The sequence below is a fragment of the Phocoena sinus genome, chromosome 3, assembly GCF_008692025.1.
Source record: "Phocoena sinus isolate mPhoSin1 chromosome 3, mPhoSin1.pri, whole genome shotgun sequence".
Taxonomy (NCBI): Eukaryota; Metazoa; Chordata; class Mammalia; order Artiodactyla; family Phocoenidae; genus Phocoena; species Phocoena sinus.
In genome coordinates this window covers 94600181-94625107 of record NC_045765.1, presented here as the reverse complement: position 1 = coordinate 94625107, position 24927 = coordinate 94600181, and the positions used below count along the sequence as shown (strand labels likewise).

General features: G+C 37.2%; 1 protein-coding gene across 1 annotated transcript in view; it reads left to right on the top strand.

Annotated features, from left to right (window-relative positions):
* ERAP2 (endoplasmic reticulum aminopeptidase 2) overlaps window positions 1–24927 on the top strand; it is a 39671-nt gene that overhangs the window by 8183 nt on the left and 6561 nt on the right. The window contains exons 4-15 of the mRNA XM_032628898.1: window positions 1950–2084; window positions 3851–3971; window positions 6087–6241; window positions 9336–9449; window positions 10784–10915; window positions 11145–11276; window positions 13614–13682; window positions 14665–14840; window positions 16969–17048; window positions 18040–18223; window positions 22604–22760; window positions 23436–23620. Of these exons, the coding sequence (XP_032484789.1) occupies window positions 1950–2084; window positions 3851–3971; window positions 6087–6241; window positions 9336–9449; window positions 10784–10915; window positions 11145–11276; window positions 13614–13682; window positions 14665–14840; window positions 16969–17048; window positions 18040–18223; window positions 22604–22760; window positions 23436–23620 (1640 nt within the window). The remainder of the gene's footprint in view (window positions 1–1949; window positions 2085–3850; window positions 3972–6086; window positions 6242–9335; window positions 9450–10783; window positions 10916–11144; window positions 11277–13613; window positions 13683–14664; window positions 14841–16968; window positions 17049–18039; window positions 18224–22603; window positions 22761–23435; window positions 23621–24927) is intronic.

The following is a 24927-nucleotide window of genomic DNA, read 5'->3' as shown; positions in this document are numbered from 1 at the left end:
TTATGGACTGGTGAGAAGAAGCGACACATACTAAGTTCTCAATTTGTTTAGTTAAGAATGTAGGAATACAAGTTAAGAACACTAGGAAGTGAGGTGGTCAGCCAAGCACTAGTAGAGGCAGCATATATTCTGGGCATGTCTTTGTCCCCTTCATTCCTTAAGGGAACACACACCTGCTGGTGACACTTGCTATGCAAGTAGAATCCTGCCAAAATTAAGAAGACAGCTAAATCCTTCTCTAGCAACAAGTGTTTTATACTTAGAGCTTACATCACCATCCTGGAAGGACTTACACTAACAGCCCAAATACTTCCATTTAAGGCAATGTTGATCAACATGGGTCACTCCAGGCTCCTGAACAAAACTCAGCCTCCGTGGGCTACGTCTTCATCTGGGGGGGAGGGGAGAAGTCAGAGGGAATGCCCACCTGTCTCCTGTCTCTGCCACCAGCTGTCCAGTGTCACAGACTCGTTTCCCCACAGTCCCACAACCTTTCCCCTTCCTCCCCTCACCCATCTACACACTTGACAAAAGGGTCTTGCTGCTGAGTTTGGTCAGAGGACCACAGTCATCACGTCCCCTCCCTAGCTCCTACCATAACCCTCTCATCTGCTAGGAGTATGTACCCACAGAACTCTGGTTGAATCAGACCCCTAAAAAAGATTATTGTTGGACAAAATTAACTTGCTGAACAGAGGTAAAACTTACAGCCCTATGCATGCTGCCACCTTTCCTAGAGTATTTGGTCAGTGTTTCCTGCTTTATTGAAACTTAGGAATTGAGTTTTTGATAGAATTCTGTAGAATTTAATAGCACACACATTTGTCATTGACGTAGGCAAGGCAGTTTATGATAATACTTCAAGCTATTTTTTCTCGCCAAAGCAAACTGCAATCTTATACAAACACATAAAACATGCTCAACAGTCCGTGGTTAGCACTGCCACAAACCAGATGCCTTAAAAGGAGGTTGGAGAGGGTGAGGGACAAGCCAGTCTAAGAATTGTTTTCAGTTTGAAGAAAGTGGTATTTTCAGATGACTGGATCTGTGTCCTTTCAGAATTTAGGGGCATCATACTGTGGTGAAGACCGTCTCTGGGACAAGCTATCCAGGGCAAATAAAGATAGAATTCAGTAATTACTCAGTGAATTTGATGGATGCGGCTGACCAGTCTATAGCCTTAAAACTCTTTCCTTCCTCAGTAGATAGGCAGAAGCTCAAATCGCTAATGATCTCCTTGGCCTGACTGCTTTCATTGCTGAATCAATGAAGCAAAGATAAAATAAGACTATGACTCAAGCTGTCACCCAGCGAGTGGAAGAATGAGCAATGGCTTTAGAGTCACACGGTCACATCCACATCTTGATCCTGCCGTGGAACTAGCCGTGTGATCTTGGGCAGTTCAGTTAACATTTCTGAGACTGTTTCCTCACCTGTGAAATAACACCTACCTCACACACAAATAATAGGAGAATTAAAAGATAATGCAAAACATCTAGCACAGGAAAAAAACAAAAAAACCATCTAGCACAGTTTTGCTTCCCATTTCTATCTGCAACAGAGATTTATTTATTATATATAACAAAGGGAAAGGGACTCTTCTCTGGCATTTTTGCTTAGAAGTACAAATCTTGAATTGATGCCAGTGTTGGAGATTATTGTATCTCAAGAAAGCAGAAGCATCTAAGATATTTTTATGCTTTCAAGCAACAAAATAGATATCATTTTGAGATCCCAAAGTAGTACATTGTGTCTTCGAGGAAGTCTAGAGATAAAAGAAATAGAGAGAGGTGAAGCCACAGAATGTTATGAAGGGTCCACTGATCTCCTATAAGGGGATCACACGTCCTTCGGAACATCAAGCTTTCCTCTAACTTACGTAGCCTATGTCATAGGCATTCTTGTAAAATACTCCAGTTTTCAAATACTAATTCTTTCCCTTCCTGTAGGTTAAGACAATTGAACTTGAAGGAGGCCTCTTGGAAGATCATTTTGAAACTACTGTAAAAATGAGTACATACCTTGTAGCCTACATAGTTTGTGATTTCAACTCTGTGAGTGGCACAACCTCGTCAGGGGTCAAGGTGAGTTTGGGTTCTCATTTCATACACAGTGCAGAATAGTGTCCTGAAGGCAATGAGCTTTTCTTTATTTTAAGGTTATTTTCCTTATTATCAAAGTATCATGCTTATTTACAAAAATAGAGATAGATAAAAAATAAGTTACCCACAATCCCATCACCAAGATATAATTACTGGTAATATTTGTGTCAGCCTTCCAAGTATTTTCTATAAGTCTGTCAGTATATGAATGTATACAGTAACAGTATATACTGTATATGACTATATATATGTTTTACAAAATAATCTATGATTGTTTTAGCTCACCATATATGCCATAAAAATTAAATGCCATTAAATATTTCTATAATATTAATAATTAATAGTATTGTACTCTACTACATAGAGGTACCATAAGGATTTTTAAATCAGCTTCTTATTCTAGGACACTTACATTGTTTCCAATTGTTTCTGTAAGTTTATTTCCTCAGTGAAAGGAGGTCTTCATAATTTTTAGAGCATTAATTGTTTACAAAAATTTACAGTACCCAATAATTATAAAGTTTTGCGACTATCAGTGAAGGCATGAAAAATAAGGAGGAACCAGGTTATAGACATAAAACATATTCAAAGAACCATAAAATAATGAAAAATAGCAATAAAATGGCTTATGAAAAATAGCAATAAAATGGCTATTACAATTTCCATACATATTATACCTTTGGATATGTAGATACATGTTATCAGCAATGTGTCTACATATATATATGTGCAGAGATATAGATGTGTGAGAGGTCAGATGGAACTTTACTTCAGAGGACAGGGTCCTGTCAGCTTCCTTGGATTCACATCCCAGCTCTACAGTTTTCTACATGGGGGGCTTGAAGTAAGTTACTTAATCTCCATGTGTTTCCATTGCTTCATCTGTAAAATGAAGACAATAGCACCTATTTCATGAGGTGATTGAGAGGATTAAATTAGATTTTACATGGTGCATTTAGCACAGTGCCTGGTACGCCACTGTGGTCACTAATATATCCTTCTTATAAAATTTCTGAGGAACTTCAGTTAACTCAGAGCATGAAAGCAGATTATGAAGTGAGAGCAACACTGTACTTGAAACCCAAGAAGATTGGAATCTAACTTTATTTCTTCCACTTAATAGCTAATAGTTTGCAGGGATTCAATGAACATATTGGGGCATTTTTGAGTTTAAAGAAAACACGACATGGTGGGATGAACTGGGAGATTGGAATTGACATATATATACTAATATGCATAAAATAGATAACTAATAAGAGCCTGCTATATAAAAATAAATTAGTTTTTTTAAAAACCCAATAATCAAAAAACAAAAGAAAAGAAAACACGACAGAGGGTGGCTCGAATAAGTTCATGAAGGCTTTCCACCTCATAGAATTATGTTTTATTTGAATTGTGTTGGTGGTCATAATTTTGGAAGGTTTATTCTCAAGTGCTAGAGTACATGATAGTGATGAACTGAAGTGGGCTCTCATGAGGTGATAGGTTTACATAGCTTAAAACGTACAGATTAGCACCTAGGGAATGTACTGTAACAGAAAATACAGGGTTGTTTATAATTTTCAAGAGTGATTCTTGCTTTAATACTTTACAGAACATCTTATCCCCTGTTGACAACATGTTTAACAGTATCTCAATAATTTCTTGAAAAATTCAGTCTGCCTTTCTTTGGGTGAGGGCTGTTAGGAATGGAGTTGTGCAAAGGAGCTGTCCTTCAAAGACCACTTCTTCCCACCAACATTTCCCAGGTGTCCATCCATGCAGCCCCAGACAAATGGAGTCAAACACATTATGCTTTGGAAGCATCATTGAAGCTGCTGGACTTTTACGAAAATTACTTTGATATCCACTATCCACTCGCAAAACTGGGTAGGTTCAAATTCCACATCATCGTCTTTATTTTTAGAACATACTTTGATTTCGTCCCTCTTAGTATGTGATTTAAATGAGCACTGAAGACGTTCAGTTAGCCCAGAAAGCAATAATTTGTACCTCAGAGATGGTCCTAGAGTGTAGAAAATAAAGTATTATGAGAAGCCCAAATACTGTGGTTCATTTCTCTATTCTTTTATAAGGTTTAATATTAAAATATCTGCATTTTATATTAGATTTAAATGGATGAATTTTCTGGAGCATATATTTTCTTCTGTACCATATTTGTACAAGACTAGCAATCTTTTATAAAAGTTGCCGAAGGTTTATGTAAATAGCTGAAAATTGTCCCTCCATCTGTTGTCTACCGTGTATCTGAGGCTGGAAGATAAGACTGTGGCACAGACTTAAAAAAAGAAAAAGATTTCGAGGAAATAGATAATTTGAATGTAGTAGTCGTAGATCTTTATATGAGAAAATACACACAGGCTATCTTGGTTTTAATTTTCTATCTTAAAATTTAAAAATTGTGATTTTTATGTTACAGAATATATAAAAACCATGACTTAAAATTTATAACTTATATAGATTAATTTTTAGAGTTTCTGACAATGACAAAACATTGTTTTTCTTTGGGACTTTAGAAAACACACCTTGTCATGTCCTTCCTCCCCTTTCCTGCCCAATCTCCATACAGTTTTAGACAGTTAAAAGGGACCATCAGAAGACATCTCCAGGGGGTTGTCCCTACAGTTCCTGAGTCTCACTGTATTATTATAGCGCAGGTTCTATACACCTTTTAGTACGGATATACTAAATCAGTTTACCCATAGTCCACTGCTGTTCTCTGTCAAAAATCAAGGAGAGATCAAATAACAGCTATCAACAATCTTAAGTTGCTCTTGAAAAATGCAACCTTGAAGATCATATGAAGTGAATGTATTTAAAATAAAACTAACTGAAAGGAAACATGCAGCTTAGGAAAAAATTGAGCAGATATAAGCATTTCTAATGGCTTTGGGAAATAATATAACTAATATAAAATCATCAATGCAATTTAGAAAAGGAGTCATTCCCACATTTGAAGTGCTAATGAATACTAATCTTTACTAGTGCTAGTTTGCTTTTTGATTGCATTATAAATATTTGATTTTATCCACTAGAATTAACCAATACTAATTCCAGACATTGTAATTGCAATCCAAGTGACTTGATTTATTTCAAACTTTTAAAAAATTACCTTTCTTTTCAGCCAAAAAGCAGTAATTTTTCCAATATGGCCTGGCAGAATAAACAGAAAGAAGTCCAAGATTAAATATTAGCCAGAAGTTTTCTAATCTACACGAAGTCATTGGCAGAGGGTATATATATATATATATATATATATATATATATATATATATATACACAGATATGATATAAATTATGTTATGTCTGAGTTGCTTAAACATGATTAAATTTCACTTTTTTTCCCTAAGACTTTGTCAAGAAGTAGAGGAAATATCAATGTTGAAAAGGAAATTGAGCTCAGAAAGAAGTGATGCCAACGGCCTTTTTCCTCTACTGCCTTAGAAGGACACTTAGAGGCTGTATGCGCTAGAAATATTGATTGAAATATTGACTATAGAGATGCTCCTAAAAGGTGTTCCCCTGAAATTAAAATCCACTTTTTATCTTTTTTGTAGAAATGAGCTCATTATATGTTTTGCTGAATTCCAGACATATTAGAAATGATTTGATACCTCATATTTTCCAAGTTTTTCTGTAGTACTAATATAAAATAAAATAGGAGAGTTTTAAAATGAATTTTTTTCTCAGCAGTAATGCACTCAAGGTATTTTCATAGTTTAGTTTTAGGAAAAAGTGGTTAAATGTCAATAGGTTACTTCACCTACAACCCAAACTTTACTGATAGACTTTATTCTGCTTGATAATAGATACTGATTATTTTCAGCAACTACAAGACACCATATCAATGTTAAGACACTCTTGATGTTTTCAGAAGATCTGCTTATGTATACTGACTGGATCATAACATATCTGAGGAGGAAGCAAATCCCACTTCTGGTGTGGAAGCCATAATGATCAAGTGTGGTTGTTCTTATTTCTTAGATCTAGTTGCCATTCCTGACTTTGAAAGTGGAGCCATGGAAAATTGGGGCCTTGTCACATATAGAGAGACGTCACTGCTCTTTGATCCCAAGACCTCTTCTACTTCTGACAAACTGTGGGTCACCAGAGTCATAGCTCATGAACTAGCGCACCAGGTACCTGGCACTCATGACATTCTCTTAGCATCGGTTCAACAGAGCATTATACAGAGCACCACCAATATTCCTGAAACAACGTAAAATCATGTCATTTTACTTCCAGAGGGGACCTTAGGGATTATCAAGCCAAACATAATATGTCAAGTAGAAGAATATTCAATCTCTAGACAATGGGTCTCATACAGGAATTTTATCACAAGAGAAGTGGCCACTATATCCTCTAAAACCCTTCAAGGCAAAGCCTCCAAATGTCTTTTAGTAAAGAAAAGTGAAGACCATGCAGATACATAAAGCACAGAATTAGAAACCCTACAAATAGAGATTTCTATTAAAAATATTTCCCCTTATACCCTCTAATACGGTGGCATTCCAATCTAGGGCAAAATCAATCTCCTTTTAATTGGAATCTGTGATTATTCAGCCATAATGAAGTATTTTCTAGTCTATGCACTCATGGGCTGCTGACCCTGGACACATTACCTAACTCTCTAAACTTCAGTGTCCTCGTCTATAAAATTAAGTTCATAATAGCTCCTGCTTCTTGAAACTGTTGTGAGGATTACAGATAAGTGTCTATGTCTGTCATGTAGTAGGTACTCAGTAAGTGTTAGCTATTAATGATGGTGACAATGACCACCACTGCTACCATTTCTTACAGAATAAGATTTCCAAGGCCCATCTATCAACACTGTATTACACACAAAGCTAGTTAAACTAGCTCTACAGATATCAGAGACTTTTTCCACTCTATTTCATTTCTGAAACTTCCCCATTCTGCAGTGAATCATTAGAGGCACTGGGAACTCTCTTTTACCATGTAGGCAAATATCATTCCATTGTAGAAACTGGTAAAATCTCTTATTTTTCAATGTTTAACTTTATCCTTTATCATGACCATAATAATAATAAGGGGGGGTTGTTTGTTTTTGTTTGTTTGTTTTTCAAGCAGCAGACTAAGAACCCAGTTACATAGGATCCATGCTCAGCCCTGTATTTTGAGAAGATATGAACAGCTTCCTCTGGTTTAGCATCTCCCCTCTGGCCCATCTTAGGGGTTTTGATCATTAGTCTCTGGAAGCTCTAAAGCACTTAACTGAGTCTGGGTATTCCTCATTTTCTACCCAATGTTCATAGGGAAATAATCAGAGAGCTCTACTTTTGAGGCTCCATCCTCCCTTAAGGCCTTTCTGTAATAAGTTCTCTTACGGGGACGCAGTGTTCAGGGCTGAAGCAGCAGGCCCCAATGACCTTGACTATTTTGTTTCCCCATGAATCTCCACGTCGCCCCATGTCACTCCTCTGTGTAAAACCCTGGCAAAGACTCTCAGTGCCTGGGTGAGTAAAGGATCCATAGTGTGGCAAACAAGGCCCCGAGGACCCGGCTCGCCTCCACCTCTCCAGCCTCATCTCTGAATGACACCTTTAGCTTTAGCCATCCCAGACTACCTGCCATTACCTGAACAGGCGAGGTTGTATCACTCCTCTGTGCTTTTGCTCCTGCTACCTGATCTGCTTAGAGCACACCCCACTTCCAGTATTCCTGAGGACCACTTGCAAGACTAAGGGAATGAATCGTTTCCCAGGTATTCTACACACTCTCCCAGCAAAACTGATTTTTTTCCTTCTGGAATCTCCTCTGTCCCTTGTACAGACATAGCTCATAGTGCCAATAATGCTTTATTGCATGCATATGTCTACCAGTTGACCTCCACCATTTGTATTGAGGCAGTGGCTATCTTACATACATCTTTGTATTTCTAACATATGGTATAGAGCCAGAAACATAGTAGATTCTCAATAGATATTTATTGAATGAATGAATAAACTACTTTTACTGACTGGTGAAATGACCATAACCAGCTTGTACTTCTTGTGTTCATCACTTCTCAAACTGAGGAAACACCCGCTGTCCCTTCTCACAGAACCCCCTCAGAAGATTGGAGCCCACTTGCAATATGATAGGAGGGCTGTAAGAAAAGGTATATAGAGCTTGAACTGTTTCTAGAAGCTACAGATCTAGTGGTTTGTGTTCTGTAACTGTAACAAGGCTCTTCTGAATCTTAGAATCTTATTGTTTAAGCTTCCAGTCCTGGAGACTGCAATCCTAAAATAGATAAACCGGACACACACTAATATGACAAAGGTCAAATAGATAAAATATAATAATACATAAAAATAATAATATTTAAAACGTGTTACAGATTAAATATAGGTCAAGGGTAAATTTCTATTTAGATTATCTTTTTGCATCCTTTTAATTTTATTTATATATATTTAAAATCTCAGACTTTTATTCACCTTAGTGGCCAAGTTAATCCCTAGAAGTAAATTGGGGCAGAGGACAACAAGTAAATTTGGTCATCACTAATATTGTGTAACAATCTGAAAGTCCTAAATGAATTTTTATTCTTTTAAGTACCTGCTACTTAATATAAAAAGGTGACTTCACCCAAAATATTTTGGCTTATATTTTTCCTTAGACCATCACCGTAAGTCAATGACAAGGTGAGATTATACTTATTGTGCAAAATGTACCCTACGAAATGTTTCATTTTCTTCCTTAATATTAAATCTAATATCTAGGAAATATAGTGAGGATATAATGGAAATTGGGGAGTTGGAGACAATATGAACACAAAGAAAGAGAAGTGGGCTTCCCTGGTGGTGGAGTGGTTAAGAGTCCGCCTGCCGATGCAGAGGACATGGGTTCGTGCCCCGGTCCGGGAAGATCCCACATGCCGCAAAGCGGCTGGGCCTGTGAGCCATGGCCGCTGAACCTGCGCGTCTGAAGCCTGTGCTCCACAACGGGAGAGGCCACAACAGTGAGAGGCCCGCGTACCGCAAAAAAAAAAAAAAAAAAAAAAAAAGAACAAAAACAAGGAAAGAGAATTGAAGGAAGCAAAAACGTGGAGAGAGGCGAAGGCAGGGAAATCAGTAGAAGGAGGCTGTGCGGAGAGAAAAGGGTAGCAAAGATAGAGAAGAGGCCTCAGCTACTAAAAGAAAGAAGTTACCACCCATTATATTTTTTGCTATAGTTAATCATTTTTTATATTTGTTTACCTTCTAATAACATGGAGTTTTTTCCTCCTAGTGGTTTGGCAACCTGGTTACAATGGAATGGTGGAATGATATTTGGCTCAATGAGGGTTTTGCAACATACATGGAACTTATCTCTGTTAACGTCACATATCCAGAGCTACAATTTGTAAGTCAATTTTGTATGTCATACTGTATGCCCTAATGAATCATTAATTTACTACTAAAATTTTTAGAGAATGCCAAAGAGAACATAGCATTGAGTCTTTGAATCTATGGTGTTTTGTTTTGTATAAACAGGTTGTATTAGTTTTCTAGGGCTTCCATGACAAAATTCCACAGACTGGGTGGCTTAAGCAACAGAAATTTATTTTCTCACGGTTCTGGAGGCTAGAACTCTGAGATCAAGGTGTCGGCAGGTTTGATTTCTTCTGAAGCCTCTCTCCTTGGCTTACAGATGACCGTCTTCTCACTGTGTCCTCACATGGTCTTTTCTCTGGTGTCTGAGTTTTTAAATTTCCTCTTCTTACACCAGTCAGAGTGGATTGGGGCCCACCTTAATGGCCTCATTTTAATTCAGTCCCCTCTTTTTTAAGGCACTATCTCCAAATACAATCTGGGGGCCAGGGCTTCAGCATATGAACGGGGTGGGAGGCACATAACACAGATGATAGAACTGGATGAGACACTGGAGGTTTTAGAGAACAGTCAACATAAATCCCTCACCCTAAAGTTTGTGGATAGAGAGTGAAAATAGCACAAATATACAGCTGTGTATGTGGGGTGAGAGGAAAGTATCACTGTCCGTATACAATGATATAGGACAAGACAATGTCCATGGCTATAGATCCCGTACAGAGTTCTTGGCATGTAACCTGAATAGAGCATGACTGGGGACACACTCCTCCAGAATTTCCAAAGGGTTAGTTAATTTCCCCAAAATATGTGAAAAGATTTCTTCAAACATGTCTTTTTTAATAGGCACAAGAGGGTCTGAACAGCACATATCAAGGTAGTTAGTAATGGATAATTAGCTCTTTGAGGTAGACATTTGGTCCAGTACAATTACAGAGAGACATGGATTCAAAGTCAGTGTCTTCTTATTTGCTATGTGCTGAATCTGTGGTTTAATCCCAAAGCTTCATACATTCTCACTTGTAAAATGTATATAATGCATCTCCCTTGCAGGGTGTTGAAAGGATTGCAGATGATGGATGTAAGATCCTGGCACACAGCACGTGTTCACTAAATGGGAACCTTAGTTTTATTTTTGTATCGAAGGGATTGGCTCATGGTAAACATTCAGGCAGTATCTGAGGGAATGTCGAATTTATACCTTTACAAAATAGAGAATTGGTGAAAGGGGAATATATAAGGGGAAAGAAACATCTTGTAAGAGATATTGAATACCTACTTCTGAGAATATCTTATAAAACCTATCGTGTTTCCTATTGCTTTGAGAATGTCAAATGGAAATTGAAAAAAATTTTCTCTCCTGTTTAGGATGACGATTTTCTGGACATGTGTTTTGAAGTAATTAAAAGAGATTCATTAAATTCATCCCATCCTCTCTCCAATCAAGCAGAAACCTCTACTCACATAAAGGAAATGTTTGATGCTGTTTCCTATAAAAAGGTAGTAAATGCTGTGGACTAGTGGAAGCTCTGCTTTCGGGAGAAATATAATGAGACAAGTACATCAACAGTTTAAGTTGTTGGTGCCAGGTTATTGCTACCTGTTTCAGTTTTTATTTGCTGTTCATTTATCAGACGTTACACATGTTCCGTAAAATGTAAGTTTCCTTTAAAAACATATACTACCTTTTCCTTTATCTTCTTTTTCTTTGCTTTTGTTTGTATTTTAGGGAGCTTGTATTTTGAATATGCTCAAGGATTTTCTGAGTGAGGAGAAATTCAAGAAAGGAATTATTCACTATTTAAAGAAGTTCAGCTATAGAAATGCTAAGAATGATGATTTGTGGAGCAGTTTGTCAGATGTAAGTCCTCTGTTAAGTTATAGTAGACTGCTGTTCAGCCTAAAAAGTGACAAGCTAATTATGAAGGTTTATAAATAGTTACATTGTCAGGCAACAAATGCTTATTTCACTTGCCACACTGCCAAGGGTAAGCAGGCAGCACCTCTTTTTTTCCTCTGACACCTTACTAAACCAAGATGCCACACTAGTTAAGCCCCAAGGGTTCAATATTTGACCTCCTTCTCTTTGGTTTCCCTTTTATGGTTGACCCTACACTTTTGTCTTTTTTTCCAAATCTTTCATGACTTTGTAATTCCTTCATGTAACACCTGATCTTCTCTTCCCAAATTTAAGGTTGAACTCTACTTGCTCAAATGTCTTTCCCAGCCTGTATTCTCTGTTGAGTGAGACACACCTCCTCCCTCATAGGAAGAAATCCTGTTCAATCCCTGTCATGCCTCTGTTTCTAGTGCTCTTGCTACCCGAAGTGCTCTCTCGTCTTTCCAACAATTCAGGTGCTGTCCATCTTTTGAGATCTAGCTGAGATTTCACCTCCTCCTTACAGACAGCTCCAGCCCTCATTGATTTGCCTTTCTGCTGAATGCCTAGAAGTGCACTTATGAATCTGTTCCATCCAGTGACATTCTCTTTTATTGGTTTCCATTGGTTCAATAATAACAATGATAATAATAAACAAAATTTGCTTAAGAGAAAGAATCATGTCAGGCCCTTAGCATTCTATTGACCCTATAATCAGATAATGATTGATTAAGAACATATGGTCTCTTTGTCATTGGGATTCACATAGTATAGTAGGTAAGACAGAGAAAACATGCAGTCAACTCAGATGATTCTAATAATTATTAAAATATTCTTAGATTTTCAAATGCAAGGACAATACCTTGTTATAGAAGTAATGAACTGGCAGAGCTTGTGCCTGCAGGTAGAAGAACCCTAAGTCATTGTACTCGGAAGAGGTCCTCTCTCCTTTATAAGCACATATGTCCCAGGGACAGTAATAATATTGTTCAATATTTGTATAGCACTTCACAGTTTAAAAAGAAACTTCATGTGCATTATCTCATTTGATTTTTCTGTGCCCTAATTAAGTCTGGACCCTCAAGGTTTAACTTGTGTGTGAGTTTGTGGTTAAAGAGACAAATGCAATAATTAAAATTTTTTTCAAAGTAGCTCAAACATTTTACCCCCATTTCTTGAAAACCCTAAAGGGGATCAAATTACACGATCCTTTGTAATACTTATAAAGATGCTCCTTATCCATTTTCATCACCTCTTGCAGCTAATGCAGATGTTCTTTCTCCACAATTCTCCCTCAGGTTGTCAACAACAAGCCTTACATTGCTTTTCTCTCCCCTCTCCTTCTCCCTCTCCTTTGCTATGATGTGTACTTGTGTATGTGTCTCTGTGTGTAGACATCAACCAAGCCTTTTTTCAGCAAGGAGGAATCTGTCTTTGGTGTGGGTAGTGGGTGTAAAGGGGATTAAAGGAGATATTTGGGCAATAATTACAGGATTCTTTTAGGATAACTGTGAGCACCCTTATGTTAATTTTTGTCACTTCATGCTTATAACCATCTCAAGAAGGTAAGGTAGGCATTCTTACCCCATTTTTACAGATGGGAAAACTAATGCTAAGGGAGAGATTTACTCAAGACCATATACCAAGTGAATGATGGAGTCATTACTTAAAATCTGTCTTCTGACTCTAAGTCCAGTATTCATTCTTTCGATTACATCACAACTTCTTCCTGGTTATCAGGGAAGTCTCCCATCCAAACTTCCCCTAAAGGTCCTAAATTCTAGGTGACCCCCTTCTGATGCCAAATGAAACTGTGGGGGACTTACCTCGTGGCTCAGTGGTTAAGAATCCGCCTGCCAGTGCAGGGGACACGGGTTACAGCCCTGGTCTGGGAAGATCCCATGTGCCACGGAGCAACTAAGCCCGTGTGCCACAGCTACTGAGCCTGCGCTCTAGAGCCCACGAGCCACAACTACTGAAGCCCAGAGTAGCCCCTGCTCGCTGCAACTAGAGAAAGCCTGTGCATGGCAAAAAAGACCCAACACAGCCAAAAAAAAAAAAAAAGACTGTGGTAGGAAAATGATAAATTCCTGAGAATACCTAACTCAGCATCGTGTCACATAACATCAATTATACACATAAAACAAAAAGAGTAAACTTTATGTATTCTTTAATGAATTGCTATGCTTATTACCATGTTTAGATGAATTAAATTTTCACATATCTATGCTAATAAATGTCTGCCTTCATGTCTAATATGCATATTCAGCCAACTATCCGTGCCCCAAATGGCGGTGCTCTTTTCCTCTTGTTTTATAGGATTGTCTAGAAAGTGATTCTACATCTGGTGGATTTTGTTATTCCGATTCCAAGCCAGCAAGCAACACAGTAAGTAGAAAGAGACTTGTAGAGTAGAAGAGATGTGGCTCATCACCTGGCCCAAAGTGAGTGTGTAAGGTCGCCCAACTGTCCCTTTAAATAACTGGAGAGAAATAGAGACTCCACAGTTTTCCTTGAAACAAAGCTGCCTGAAGAAAGAATGCTCAGGCCATGTAGGGGGTGACGCTGTTACTACTGTATTTTTGTTGTTATAATTCAGCTTTCCCAAAACCCCGCTGCTAGCTAAAAATATCTCAGCTCAAAATTCTTCTGAGTGGTTACTGCTGCGCTGGCATCCTCTAGGCTCTGGAAAATGCCAAACCAAATCTGTTACGTTTGGAAATAGAGTGAATGGCTTTCTTGAGGCCCTGTCTTTTTGTTTACTTCTGGGAAGTCATCATGGAAAAGAGAAAAGGCAAACTTTTTAAAAAGCATTATGGTAATCCCATCAATTATAGTTTTTAAAGGGAGATTCGGCATCACTCAGTGATCAGCAATACATACTAGAAGCTAAAAAGCTAGAGGTTTTGTTCTCCATTCCATATACCTCTATTGATATAATATTGTTCTATTGGAATTTTTAAAAAGCTTCCCTAAAGAGAGACATTTCTTCTTAAGCCACTTCTCTGGATTCTGTCGTTAATAAAACGGAGAGTAGTTTTTTGGGTTTTGGTTTTATGGTGGTTTTTTTTTGTTTTTCTGTTTTGAAAGGGAGACTTCAGTCTCAAACCCTTCCTCTTGACCTTTCCTGCCCTGTGTTAACCCTCAAGCTCCCACACACGTCCCAGCTTCAGGTAATTTGCAGAGCAGCCCTGGGCAGGGTGGGAAGGGGCAGCATTCTAGTTTCCACATCGCTCCCCTAGGAGATCGTAGCCAGAGTCCCCGCTTCCTGTCCCGCCCATGTTTCCAGCGTCCAAGGAGGTTGAAGTTTCTCATCTCTCTCTGGCTTCTCTCCTCTGTCTTGAGTTACCAAAGTCACTTGTCATTTCAGCTCACCTTTCTGTGGGAAAATGTGGAGGTGAAGCAGATGATGGCTACATGGACTCTGCAGAAAGGAATCCCCCTCGTGGTGGTTAACCGAGAAGGGCGTTCACTCAGACTGCAGCAGGAGCGCTTCCTGAACGGGGTGTTCAAAGAGGATCCTGAATGGGGGGCCCTGCAGGAAAGGTGACTGCTTTCCTTCTGTCGGTCTAGTTTACCTCATCTCAGTTTGTTCGTGATCGCATTAGCTTTCTTTCAGCTTCTCTGGCAACTTTATGGGGTGCTATTTCTACACAGGACTCGAAGGCCTAAACTAGCCTTGATATCAGCCCAGACTGCGTTGTTGAGGGGCACATTCTTAGTAATCCTGGGGCCACCTTTAGAACCTCAGTTCTGATGCAGAAGGTTGTCGGTAATATTTCTATTATAATATACCTAATAAATTGTGTGACTGGCCCATACCTAGGAAATGTTATGACAGCTGTACACCTTATCAGAAAAGACATTCCCTATTTGATAAATTAGATGCTAAGACCTTCCACTCTCTTTCGTTTTTCAGTAAGAGACTATAAATGTAATCCCTTAAAACATGATGTTCTTGGTAATAATAAAAGCAAATCCAATTACCCACACTGTCATCTGTCCTGAGAAAACTTGTTAAAGGCTTTACTAAAATCAAGATATACAACACTGTCCACCTTCCTCTGATCTATTAGCCCTATCAATAAGATGAATGAGGTTAAATTGAAATGACATTAATCCAAGTGAATCCGTGCTGGCTCTTTTGATTATTATTTTTTTCCCAAGGATCTAGCTGTCTAATAACAGTTCTAGAATTTTTCTGAGAATCAGAAGCAAATTCACAGCCTTTAACACATAGGATATACTGTTTTCCCTTTTTGTTTCATCAGATGTTTATTTCGATCCAACAGCAACTCTTATGCCATTTATCTTCCATTTCTGTGTATGTCCTTCTGAAGTCTGAACTTCAGAGAGCTTAAACAACTTGAAGCTTGGCAACACAGGCTGGAAAATTTAATGTTTGATTTACTATTGCAAAAGCAAGACTCATAATTGTGTAACTTATCAAAATGTCACCAGAGAGAGTTCAATAGTGTGGTTGGCCCAGAATAACAAATATCTACTGCAATGAGCTGTATTTTTCCTCTACCTGAAGCAGTATTTAGATTACTATTATAAAATTATTATCCTCTGATCCATGCTTATCCAAACTCATGAAATGCTACTCTTCCTCTCTTTACTCCCAGATATGTTTATCTGGAAAAATCTCTTTCTAGAGTCAAGATCCATCCAGGAATCTCGATCCATTAAGTCTTGGTGATATGTATGTGTCTATTTTTACCAATTTGTATAAATATTTCAGTTGCTTTGTTAATTATCTGTACTCTCTGGATTAGCAGGTAGATTATCCCTTCTGACCCTTTATTAGATTGAGTCTGTGTCTGCTGTTTCTTTCACTATTTTATATTTTTCTGAAGACTACTGGGCACATCCTCAGTTACTATTCTTTCTGTTTTTGTTTTCTTTTTTTATGTATTTTTTAAAATTATTTATTTATTTATTTTATTCTTTCTGTTTTATACCTATTGGTATTTTCAAGCATGTGATTTTACAGGATTACTATAGCTAATATGGCTTGCTGTGATAGATGAAATGAGTTCTAGAAGGTGCTAGAAAGTTATTCAGAAAAAAATAGCCAATTTCAGTTATTTACCATAGTAGGGCCATTGAAAAGTAGCTGAGGCCTTTTCCTCCAATCCATTCTGCTTCTCTGCTCTCTGGACTTGGCTGATGTGCAAATCCTGACACACTGCTGCAGGCACTTAGCAGTTGGGGGGTTGAATGTGGGTAGCTTTGTTGAACAAAAGGATAAGTGGAAAATCATACTGGAGTAAGATTGTTACCTTGGAGGGCTTTTCCTACAGCTTTGGTTCAGTTATTTGAATTAATATCAGGCTGTCATAATTTTTGGAAATATGAAAGGAAGATTTATTTTTTTTTCTCTTACTTAGAAGAAAACAATCAGCAGAACTTGTTGATATGTATGATATTTGGACAGCAAATGGCACAGGTAATTGTGACAGAGTTCAACTAGGTATACATTGCTGCTCCTTCATAATCATTATGGAAGAACTTTTGCACACCCAAGGATCTGCTAGTCTTAGCCTATAAAATTTATGTTGGTGTGAAGGATGAGTGATTAGGTGTCTTTTACAGCCTATCTGAGTCTGATGATGTGAAAATTGAAATGGCCATTAATTTAGTCTGTAACAGTCTTTACTTTCTAACATAGGTACCTTTGGCATATCCCAGTGACCTATTCCACAAGTTCCTCTAATGCAATTCACAGACACATTCTGAAATCAAAGACAGGTAATGAACTAACGAGCCAATAGCTGTTTTAATTCTGAAATTAAACATGTTCTGAGATATTTGGAGGAAAGATACTGTAAGTCAATCTGATAATGAATGATATATGTTTGAGGAAGTTCTCATTTATCCATATATGTGTTACTAAAAGAACCCTTTAGCTAGAAAGTCTGAATTTTTTATTCAGTGGAAAGTTCTCTTGTGCTTCTAGCACTTAGAGATAGGTTTATATTTATATTAAGAAATGATGGCATCCTATCTTATGTCTTTTAATACATACTAGTTCAGTGGATAAAGGCATACACTCTGAAATTGATTGGCTCTGAATTCAAATCCTCATTCTGTCACATATTAGATGTGTGCCCTTAAGAAAATTTTTTAACTTCTGAGTTTCAGTTTTCTCATCTTATTTTGAATGGGGATTAAACCTCACAGAGCTTTGGAGAGAATACGGTAATGTTATTTTACCACCTAGTATAATGTCTGTCATATTAAAAATAATACAATTTTAATTTCCCCTTTAAACACATCATTGAAATTTGAGAATGTTCCCATCATAATGTCGTGTTCAGCCTACAGTCCTTATTTTGCCCAAAATAAGGACTGGACAAATGGATCACCTATTTACATATACATATTTCAATGAGTAGTAACTAAACCTTGAGATGAGGCCACCAATAAATCAAGCCAAATTCCAGTCATGTTCATCATCTGGCTCACTGGGCCCTTGCATGCCTCTTAAACCTGCATAGATTGCTTTTGAGAACAAATTCATCAGTCCTTTTCCTAGGAATTAGTTTATTTATTAATTTAATAAGGTCATCATCCCCAAAATAAGCCATCCAGCAGACTATGAAAATAGGATCATTGTGAGTCTTCCAAAACTTTGTCTTCTCCTTGATTTATTAGTAATAGCATGGAGACTAACACTTTTGGAGATGTTCCTGGAGTGCACGTCGATAAGGAAATACCTATACCAATTTTCTCCTCCTAGATACTCTGGATTTACCTGAGAAGACCAGTTGGGTAAAATTCAATGTGGACTCAAATGGCTACTACATTGTCCACTATGAGGGGCATGGATGGGACCAACTCATTACACTGCTGAATCAGAACCACACAGTTCTCAGACCTAAGGACAGAATAAGTCTGATTCATGATGCATTTCAGCTAGTAAGGTAATGCAAAAATTAATCTGATTTCGTAGGAAATAACTGCTTTATCACCAGATACATTAGATTTCAAATCAAACGTTCAGTGTTAATCATTCACATGATATGGATATGAATGGAGGTCAAATACAGGCCATTAGGCCACAGCCTACCCACTGATAAAGTATTTTGACCCACCCAGTGTTTAAAAATTTAATCCAACATTTTAAAATATGGAGAAGTTTATGTAGAAATCCTGACTTCTGGAATCTCTTAAATAATGAGAAAATTTGGCAACTGTGGGCCTTCATTCACACAGGGCAACCACAGAGGAGGGTAGAGTGGGCAGATCTTCCTTTGGGCCAGGCCTACATTCTCCTATGTACCAAAGTCCTAAATGGTACACATGAGGGGCCTGCTTCACTCACTTATGGTGGACCCTCCAGGCATTTAAGCTTTTGACCTCAGATTTTAAATTTGTTTATGCTGGTAGCTTGCTGTTTCACCAAATACCAATGTAATCTGTTGGACAAAAGGTATAAATATGGTTATAACCTTTATAATTTTTAAATCTAGTACACAATCCATTCATTACTTTGCTCACATTGGGGAAGTCAATATGAAATTGGTAGAAAAATGAAGGAGGAATTGGCTGCTTATGTTTATTCCTCTTTTTACTTTCCTGGAAAGACAAAGTGTTTTTTTTCCTTTTTCCCATTTATCATCAACAGAATAATATGTAGAATAAATCACAAGGTCACCAATGGAAAAAAAATCGGGGATCAGGTGGCGTATTTTGCATTATGTAAGCTTTTCCTATTCTGAGAATTACTGTAATGTACTCACTTTATTCAGTGTGACGTATTATTTCCTTTCCGATCCTTATTTAGGTCAAATTAAGTAAACGTAACCAGCAAGACATCTCTCAGACACAGCTTCTCTGTACAATAGAATTCCCTAGTTAGAAAAGTGAGACGATTGAGAGCTTAATCCTCAGTCCCGTAGGTCTCAGGAGCATCATGGTAGCATAGCTATCCTACGTCTGAGTGGATGCATGATAGACTAGCTGAGAAGTGGATTATCATCAGTTGAGGGAGGTTTGTCTGCTTAAAGGAGAAACTCTGAGCAGATTGCAAAGAAGGTAGATTACAAATTTAAGACCAGGCAGAAGGAAGAATATTGACAACTCAGCAAATGAAAGCCAATCTTTCAAGTAGTTGCAAGGTCTTTTTCGCTGTTTCTAGCCTGTAAATTTATGTGTAGTGTAAATTTAGCAGAAGGAACCCTATAGTTACTGATGCATCAGTGGAAAAGCAATCATTCCTTTACTAGGTAGACTGGTTAATGAACTTCTGAGTACAAATTTTGGTTTAAAACATATCAACTAAGTACTACCTCTTCACTTATTGTTTGACCTTTGGCAAGGTATTTAACCTTTTTAAGGCTAAATTTTCTAGTCTTTAAAACTTTTCTAGTCTTTAAAACTCCAATAATAATAATGTCTATCATGCAGGGTTGTTTTGAGGATTGCTTAAGATAATGTAGATAAAGCACTAAGTACAGTAATAAATGCTCAATAAATGGTAGCTGTTAGCATTATTAGTATTATCTAATATAAATTGTTTAAAAGATCATGCATTGAATGGGAAGGTGAAGTGATAACAGAAAAATGCATTTCAAATAATGTGAAATTGGAAAAAAAGCAGAATGTAAGCTTAGGTATTATTATGTTTGCAGTTACATGAAAAAAAAAAGCTAAAGGTGAGAGAAACAAAAACAGAAAGAAATATTCCAAAGTGTTATTAGTAAATATGTAAGGTAATGAAATTATGAGTTTTTTCCCCTTAATTTCCAATTGTTTTTGTAGTTTGTTTATATTACTTTTATAATAAAAGTAATTATATAAGAAAACAATTTAAACATCTCATAATAGGTCTAAATATTTTTACTTGCTACTCTGCTTTGGTGATATATATCTCTTCCTTCCCTGCTTTGTGAAATATCTATTTAAGAGTTAAAGGACATAATCTGTGATCACATTTAGTTCAGAGACAGAATTTGACCCAGGAATGCATATTCATTTCAATTGGGTTTTCATACTTATTGTTAAATATAATTTAAGACTTGGATCTCCTCTGAGTTGGGTGGAATTAAAATGACAACCATAATTTCCTTACAGGTAAACTATTTATTTCTTTAAGTCCAACACCATAAAAAGAAGCCCCAAATTGTTTCCTCAGGAATACAGTTTATTTCACAAAGGTACCATTTAGCCGAAACTTTATATAAATAAGTAGATAGACTTTTTCCTGTTGGGCTGAAGTATATGCTTATATGTGGGTTTAGTTTTTAAGCTAAACAGACATTCAGATAATGTTTTGTGCATTGATTGAAGCAGAGGGCAGGTAATGAAGGACTGGATTTTTATTAAATAATAACTTTATGAAAAGAAAAGGAGTCCCTCTTAAATGAATATTAAGATTAAAGTGTTTTAAAGTAGGTAAATATAAGAGTAAATAATGGCATTTGTCTAAGTAAAAAATAAATTAGACTAGGCTAAAAAGAAAAACAAGATTAATATAAAGTGAGTTTTATGTGTTAAATATTCTTTTTAAAATTTTAACCCTAGAATATAATACCTAGTTTCTTCCTGTTACTGATCCTCTTAGTATACTTTATAGCATCTGAAAGGAAATAATATGTCACACTGAATAAAGTGAGTACATTACAGAAATTCTTAGAATAGGAAAAGCTTACAATGCATAATACTCCACCTGATCCTTAGTATTTTTTCTGTTGGAGACCTTGTGATCTGATTTATTCTATGTATTATTCTGTTGATGATAAATGGAAAGGAAAGGAAAGAAAACACTTTGTCTTTCCAGGAAAGTCTAAAGAAGAATAAACATAAGCAGCCAATTCTTCCTTTATTTCTCTACCAGTTTCATATTGATTTCCCCAATGTGAGCAAAGTAATCAATGGATTGTGCACTAGATTTAAAATTTTAAAGGTTGTGACTATATTTGTACTTATCTACTGCACCATGTATTATGACACTTACACGTGTGGGCAGGAATAGTGACATTTTGTGGATTTGTTTTTTAAAAAATATAGCAGACCATAAAATCATAGAGCATATGGTCCAGCCCTCTGTCTTCAGATGAAATGTTTGGAAATTTTATTGTTAAGTCTGTTTTAAAGCAGTATCTCATTGTGGCTGAGAAGAGTATAGTCACAACAAAAGTTGCTTGCTTTTTTTTTTTTTTTTTTTTGCGGTACACGGGCCTCTTACTGTTGTGGCCTCTCCCGTTGCGGAGCACAGGCTCCGGACGCACAGGCTTAGCGGCCGTAGCTCACGGGCCTACCCGCTCCACGGCATGTGGGATCTTCCCAGACCGGGGCATGAACCTGTGTCCCCTGCATCAGCAGGCGGACTCTCAACCACTGCGCCACCAGGGGAGCCCAAGTTGCTTGCTTTTAATGTCACTTCTTTCTAGTTTCAGTTCCCTCATTTTAGATGAGAATTTAAAATTTAAAAAACCCATAGGAGATAGGACATTATATTAATGAAAAATTCAAAACAGATATCTTTGTTCTGGAATCTGTTTCCATATAAAACTATTATGCTTAATCTGGGAGTTGGATGCTGGCAAGAATGGTTTATAGATGCTTCAGGGACACAGGTCTTCTCAGAAACACATGTGAAAACAAAAAGTGACAAAGTATACAAAAGTGACAGTATAATGGTTTATTTCCTCTACAGAAGAGATCCTAATGTTTTGATATTCAGAATAATAGTTTTGTTGTTTGTTCTTCTCATTAAAGGAAAATGTAGAGAAGGCATATCACTTTAGAATCTAAATAGATTCTTTAAAATTGAAAGTCCTTGTTTGGACCCACTCAGAATAAGTTTTGCTTCTCTGTTAGGCTCTAGGAGGGACATCAAAGAAACAAAAGACATGGCACCTGTCCTCAAAGTTCCAAATGTGCCTGGAGGAACAATTCAGACCCACAAATTAGGCAATTAGAGAATGACAAATATATGAAAATTTGATATTATTTGGTACTAAACATTAATATTAGCTAATATTTATTTCATTTTTATTTACAAAGCACTTATTTATGTTAGACATTAGTCTAAGCACTTTACCTACATTAACTCGTTTAATCCTTACAACAGAGGACTAAAGTAGATACTCTTATTATCCCCACTGTATTGGGGAGGCAGCTGAAGCCCAGAGAGGTTAATTTGCCCAAGTCAGTGGCAGAACTAGGATTTAAACCAAATGGTCTGAATATAATGATCTGCTTCTGTTATTGCTCTCTATATCATATTTGTTTTAATATTTTAAATATTAAGAACTGTAAGATATGCACAAACCACTGACATTTGTTTTATACCTCAGTGCAGGAAGGTTGACTCTAGACAAAGCCCTTGACCTGACTCACTATCTCCAACATGAAACAAGCATCCCTGCACTTCTCAAAGGCCTGGAATACCTAGAATTGTTTTACCACATCACGGAAAGAAGGAACGTTTCAGATGTCACTGAAAATCTCAAGGTTTGTGTTTCTTTCAGAAAATTCATTAAGTAAAGTACACAGTGCCTGGAGGATCAGTGAGACTTGTTCTGTTTTGTGTGAACTCTTGGGGTTAAATCTGGAAGAATCTGAGGAAACTGGCTGATAGCACAGTCAACACTTAAGCACCTAATAGTTAGATGTCCCTCGTTCCTTGTCATCACCATCCTAAGAGCTAGGTGCCAGGATCATAAGCAAAACATTCCTCCTAAGGTGATTTTATCTTATATCACTTGGTATGCCCCCCTCAGATAGGAAATTAAACTGTACTTCTGTTTTTTTTTTTTTTAACATATTTATTGGAGTATAATTGCTTTACAATGGTGCGTTAGTTTCTGCTTTATAACAAAGTGAATCAGCTATACATGTACATATATCCCCATATCTCTTCCCTCTTGCGTCTCCCTCCCTCCCACCCTCCCTATCCCACCCCTCTAGATGGTCACAAAGCACCGAGCTTAAATTGTACTTCTAATGGAGAAACTAACTCTGGTAGGTGGAGGCCAGAAAAAGAGAAGCAAAATATAGGGATAAGTAGTTCTATGCTTTGGGAAAGGTTCATGCAGACAGTTTAGAGTTGAACCCTTTGGATGGGTGAGTGAGAGCTGGGTTAAGACTAAACTTAGCCTTTCTGTAACCATCCTATGCTTTCTGCAGCATTACCTTCTCCAGTATTTTAAGCCAGTGATTGACATGCAAAGCTGGTGTGACGAGGGCTCGGTCTGGGAAAGAAGGCTTCGTTCGGCTCTCTTGAAGCTGGCCTGTTACCTGAACCATGCTCCCTGCATCCAGAAGGCAACTGAACTCTTCTCTCAGTGGATGGAATCCAGTGGAAAATTAAAGTAGACCTGGACTTCTGTCCTATTCTTTGCTCCTTTCACTTTGATGTAAAAGTCTTTGATCATGCAAGACATTAGATCTAAAGTCTTTTAGTGAGGATAGAAGAAGAAAACATGCTGGGAATTACAGACCCTTGTTTCATGCTCCCACATAGCAAGTGCTGGATAGATTTTGTGGGAAGTGAGGTTTAAGTCCCTGTAGGGGAGAGCTAATACACATTAGCATGGTACCAGAAAGATGGCCAGAGGGTGGAGGCCAGCAGGGCAGCTGCCCAATCTCCAAGAGTAATGCCTTTTAAAGGTAAAAAGCAATGTGAAATGTTCATGCAATCCAAACACCAGTGATCAGTTGATGAAACTAAAAAAAAAAAAAAGGGTGGGGGGACGCGTGCCTTTTTTAAACATGTTTACTTCTTCATTAACCAATACCACACCTGAGCCTTAGCCCCAGGTTTCAACTTTGATAGGAAACTGATGATTTGGGCCATCTAAAGGATGTGTATGGTGGCGAAATTGATTCCAGTAGTGGTTGTAATCAAGTAGATGCCCTGTGATCAAAAGGATTATGTTGCAGTTTAGTTTACCAGCTGCAACCCATAGATACTGAAAGACGCCACGATCTTTTCAATGTAAGCCTTGATTTCTGTACAACACATGATTTTATATTGTTGCTATTAAAACTCTGACTCTCCAGTTGGATGTTTTGAGAAATCAAATCTGTATATGAATTAAGGAAAATTCCTTTTTAAAATAGGAAAAATAATTCACAACTTTAGTACCATGTAAAGCAATGGTGTCAATTTTCCCTCTGCCAAATTGTTATGAAATGCTATTATAATTTATCTCCACATAACTAAATCTCAGTGAGCTTTTTGAAATCTTTTCTTGAATTCTTCTTTAAAAAAGATAATTCGTTTTCTTCTTTTTGGACTTTTTCACTCTTTGGGATTTAGGCTTAAAATCAGTTTCAGAACAAAAATTTCTTTTAGCTATATTTTTCTCTTCTTTTTGTTCATGTTTAAATGAACTGTATGAGTGAGGCTAAAATATAGACATCTGTTGCCCTATAACACAACAGAATATTATTCTGTCCTTATGCTAGTTATAAGAGGGATGATCTTACCTGCAGTAACTCAAGTCCAGTAGATATAACTTGTTGAATAGGATGCTATGCCTATGAAAAAATTCTGGGTAAATCTCATTTAAGCTTGTAATCAAGAACACATAATCATATATTGTAGGTTTCTTTTTTCTAAACTTCAAAAGCACTAGTATTAATTCTAAAGGGGAATTTCCTTTTATTGATTAAT